The sequence below is a fragment of the Priapulus caudatus genome, unplaced genomic scaffold, assembly GCF_000485595.1.
Source record: "Priapulus caudatus unplaced genomic scaffold, Priapulus_caudatus-5.0.1 Scaffold47, whole genome shotgun sequence".
In the NCBI taxonomy this organism is placed as follows: Eukaryota; Metazoa; Priapulida; class Priapulimorpha; order Priapulimorphida; family Priapulidae; genus Priapulus; species Priapulus caudatus.
The window spans coordinates 142,745-147,292 of NW_014577108.1; the positions used below are offsets into that span (position 1 = coordinate 142,745).

Genomic DNA, 4,548 nt, shown 5'->3' on the forward strand with positions numbered 1-4,548 from the left:
AAGAGCACTACATATATGTACTCTGTACAATAGCACTACATATATGTACTCTGTACAAGAGCACTACATATATGTACTCTGTACAATAGCACTACATATATGTACTCTGTACAAGAGCACTACATATATGTACTCTGTACAAGAGTACTACATATATATACAAGTGCATATATGTACAAGCGTATATATGTACTCAGTACAAGAGTACTACATATATGTACAAGTGCATATATGTACTCAGTACAAGAGTACTACATATATGTACTCAGTACAAGAACAATACATATATGTACAAGAGCATATATGTACTCAGTACAAGAGCACTACATATATGTACAAGCGTATATATGTACTCTGTACAAGAGTACTACATATATGTACAAGCGTATATATGTACTCAGTACAAGAGTACTACATATATGTACAAGAGCATATATGTACTCTGTACAAGAGCACTACATATATGTACAAGATCATATATGTACAAGCGCATATATGTACTCAGTACAAGCGCATATATGTACTCTGTACAAGAGTACTACATATATGTACAATATCATATATGTACTCAGTATAAGAGCACTACATATATGTACAAGAGCATATATGTACTCTGTACAAGAGTACTATATATATGTACAAGCGCATATATGTACTCAGTACAAGAGCACTACATATATGTACAAGCGCATATATGTACTCTGTACAAGAGTACTACATATATGTACAAGCGCATATATGTACTCAGTACAAGAGTACTACATATATGTACTCTGTACAAGAGTACTACATATATGTACTCTGTACAAGAGTACTACATATATGTACAAGCGCATATATGTACTCAGTACAAGCACATATATGTACTCTGTACAAGAGTACTACATATATGTACTCTGTACAAGAGTACTACATATATGTACTCTGTACAAGAGTACTACATATATGTACAAGCGCATATATGCACTCTGTACAAGAGCACTACATATATGTACAATAGCATATATGTACTCTGTACAAGAGTACTACATATATGTACAAGCACATATATGTACTCTGTACAAGAGTACTACATATATGTACTCTGTACAAGAGTACTACATATATGTACTCTGTACAAGAACACTACATATATGTACAAGAGCATATATGTACTCTGTACAAGAGCACTACATATATGTACAAGTGCATATATGTACTCTGTACAAGAGCACTCCATATATGTACTCTGTACAAGAGTACTACATATATGTACAAGCGCATCTATATGTACTCTGTACAAGAGCACTACATATATGTACAAGCGCATCTATATGTACTCTGTACAAGAGTACTACATATATGTACAAGTGCATATATGTACTCTGTACAAGAGTACTACATATATGTACAAGTGCATATATGTACTCTGTACAAGAGCACTACATATATGTACAAGTGCATATATGTACTCTGTACAAGAGTACTACATATATGTACTCTGTACAAGAGCACTACATATATGTACAAGTGCATATATGTACTCTGTACAAGAGTACTACATATATGTACAATAGCATATCTGTACAAGAGTACTACATATATGTACAATAGCATATCTGTACAAGAGTACTACATATATGTACAATAGCATATATGTACTCTGTACAATAGCACTACATATATGTACAATAGCATATATGTACAAGAGTACTACATATATGTACAAGAGCATATATGTACTCTGTACAAGAGTACTACATATATGTACAAGATCATATATGTACTCTGTACAATAGTACTACATATATGATGCACCACACTCTCACCTGGCCTGCAGCCTCCCCGCCTGCTCCTCCAACTTCTCCATCTGTTCCGGCGTCAACACCGCCTGCTCGCGACTCAGGAACCGCAGCTGCTGCGCGCACGCCGTCAGCGCCTCCTGGTGGCCCGCGACGTCGGCCTGCAGCTGCTCGGCGACGCGCAGCTGATCCTGCAGCGTGGCGTGCTCCTCGAGCGGCGCCCCCTGGCGGAGCAGCGATTCCTCGGCGCCGTCCAGCCACTGTGATAGGTCGTCATGTTTCTCTGTTTCTTCCTCGTATCTCTCAAGGACAGCAGCCTGCGGAAATAGACGAGATTCATTAGCCACAATGAAGTATTAACGAAGTAATAACAACGTAATAACAAAGTAAGTAATGGTGAAGCAGTAATTAAATAATTACAAGATGAAGTAGTAGTAAATTAATAATAATAATAATAATAATAATAAGTAGTAGGTAATAGGTAATAATAAAAGTACGATATGATAATTGCATAATGTAAGCATGATGCAACGTTGCTTGAGAACAGGTAACATTCAGCACAATATCATATTTTACAGCAGTGCTAACTGTTGAATCAGATAACAATACTCTTGTGAAAGCAACACGGACACTACATTTATACAAAAAAAAATCAATCAATCACCAAATCTATCAATCAGCAACACGCATAAAAATCTGGGTAAATTGTGGAGATTGATAACAAGTTTGTTAAAAAGAACTTATTTTAATTTTAAAGGTGTTAATTCCGATTGAACTCTAGTGAACTGACAATAGCCACATCCTCCTGTGCTCTCGTGCACCCCTGCACACGTGCCCACGCCCATTCACACGCCCACAGATAGTCATGCAGTCACACGCGTACATGCACGTGTATGGCCCTACTGTCCCTATCTACACCTCATTTACAGACTTGATGACCCCCTAGTGACATGACAGAATGACGATTTTAAGTAGCAAATACAAGTTACAAGTGAATAAGGGTAAACTTTTCGCGCGACCTACCTACCCCCAACCGGTGAAACAGGTAACCTTGGTACGTGCTCCTCACTTGCGAAACTCTCCTCTCACTCATTTCTCTACACACCAGTTTACACACACACTCACTAACCACACACTCAGTCACTCACTAACAACACAACGATCACAAACCAATTTTCACAGTGTATTTACAATCGAAAAACACACCGCCGCGCACAACCGAGAACATTTCAAGGCGAAACGCGAGAGGCCATTTTCTCTCCCATCTAGTCTAGATTACTAGTCTAGTCTAGGCCTACTATATAGTTTATAATCACTGACCATCGTTCCATCGTTGTCGTGCTATTGGTCATCATAACAAGACTGATAACTCTGCCACGATAACGGAATCCAACTGTGTATGCTTACCAAAGATAGATCACGACACTCGCCCAGCAATATATCATCACCACGACACTGTATCAACCGCACATGTACACGCTCCAATATTTCTCACCGGATTTTGCCGGTCGACACATGTACACGCTCCACGGCACAATCCTAGTTTGGGCCCCCTGGCCCTCATTTTCGCATATGTGGATTGATTCTTTCATTCTACTGCTCACCGGATTTGATTTTCCTAGTCTAACTGGCATATTCCACGCGTCTAACACAAGCTCCACACTTCACGTTATATTATTATTCACGTATACGTCGGTTAAACCACGGATAAATGACAGACGGACGAACCGCGATCGACCTACCGCCACCGCTGCTCCGGCAACGCAACACCTACGGGAACAATCCTAGTTTAGCACGGATTAGTTTAGCATGTATATGAGAACTAACTATATATATATATATATATATATATATATATATATATATCCACGACCCCTGTTGTCACCGCCTGCTGCAGCGTCAGCATCGTCCCCGTCGTGCGGCTCGCGCGCGCGCCGCCGTCGCCGCGTCACGACCCCCGTCGCCACGGCGACGTCGAGCGGATCGGTCCGCGATGGGCCGCAGGAGTCCTCGCTCGAGCGCGTCCGGGAGCGCGTGGGCGGCCCGCGTCGGCGGCGTCCCGCACGGCGCCGGTGGACAGACGTCGACGCAGCCCCGCTGCACCGCGCGCCGCGAGGGTGCGCGTTCGCGCCGCGCGCGATGTCGTCGTACACGTACGACGTAACGTCGCAGACGACCCCGTCGCGGATCGCGTGCGACAGCGTCTTGCGGTCGCCCGTCGCCGGGTCGGCGATCAGTCGCGTTTTCGCGTCGTAGAGTCCGTACTGCGTCGCCTGGTAGAGCGACAGCGGCTTCGTCGTCTTGACGACGCGTCCGGTGCGCATCGCCTCGTTAAGGTCGATCGTCTGCTCCTTAGCTTCCGCGTACGCGCCGGTGACGGGATCGAGGAGGCCGGTTTTCGTCGCCTCGGCGACGGTGACTGCGCGGCCCGTCCGAGCGTCCTTGATGGCCGGGGTCGTCGCGCGGACGAACGTGCGCGACGCGGTCGCCATGGTTACCTCGCGGTTCGTGAGCGGGTCTCGGAAGCGGCGCGTCTCGGAGTCGTACGCTCCGGCCGCGAGCGCGTCGTAGAGGGATGCTGCGTCGTAGTGAATCCCCGCGCGCTCGAACGCGTGGCTCTCCACAAGCACTCCCTCGTCCAACGCCTCGTCGAACGACATCGGCCCGCGTGGGCAGCACGCACGTCCCGCCGCAGCGTCGATCAGTCCCTCGGTGATGGCCTGTGCGAGCGTGTGCGCCTCCCCCGTCGCCGGGTCGCGGATCGTGT

At 45.2% G+C, this 4,548-nt stretch overlaps 1 protein-coding gene across 1 annotated transcript in view; it reads right to left on the reverse strand.

Annotated features, from left to right (window-relative positions):
• The window catches only part of LOC106820778 (dystonin-like), a 5,761-nt gene extending 3,842 nt beyond the window's left edge, over window positions 1–1,919 (reverse strand). Inside the window, exon 1 of the mRNA XM_014825349.1 lies at window positions 1,809–1,919. Coding sequence (XP_014680835.1) covers window positions 1,809–1,849 — 41 coding nt within the window. The 5' untranslated portion in view covers window positions 1,850–1,919. The remainder of the gene's footprint in view (window positions 1–1,808) is intronic.
• Between the last annotated feature and the right edge of the window lie 2,629 nt (window positions 1,920–4,548).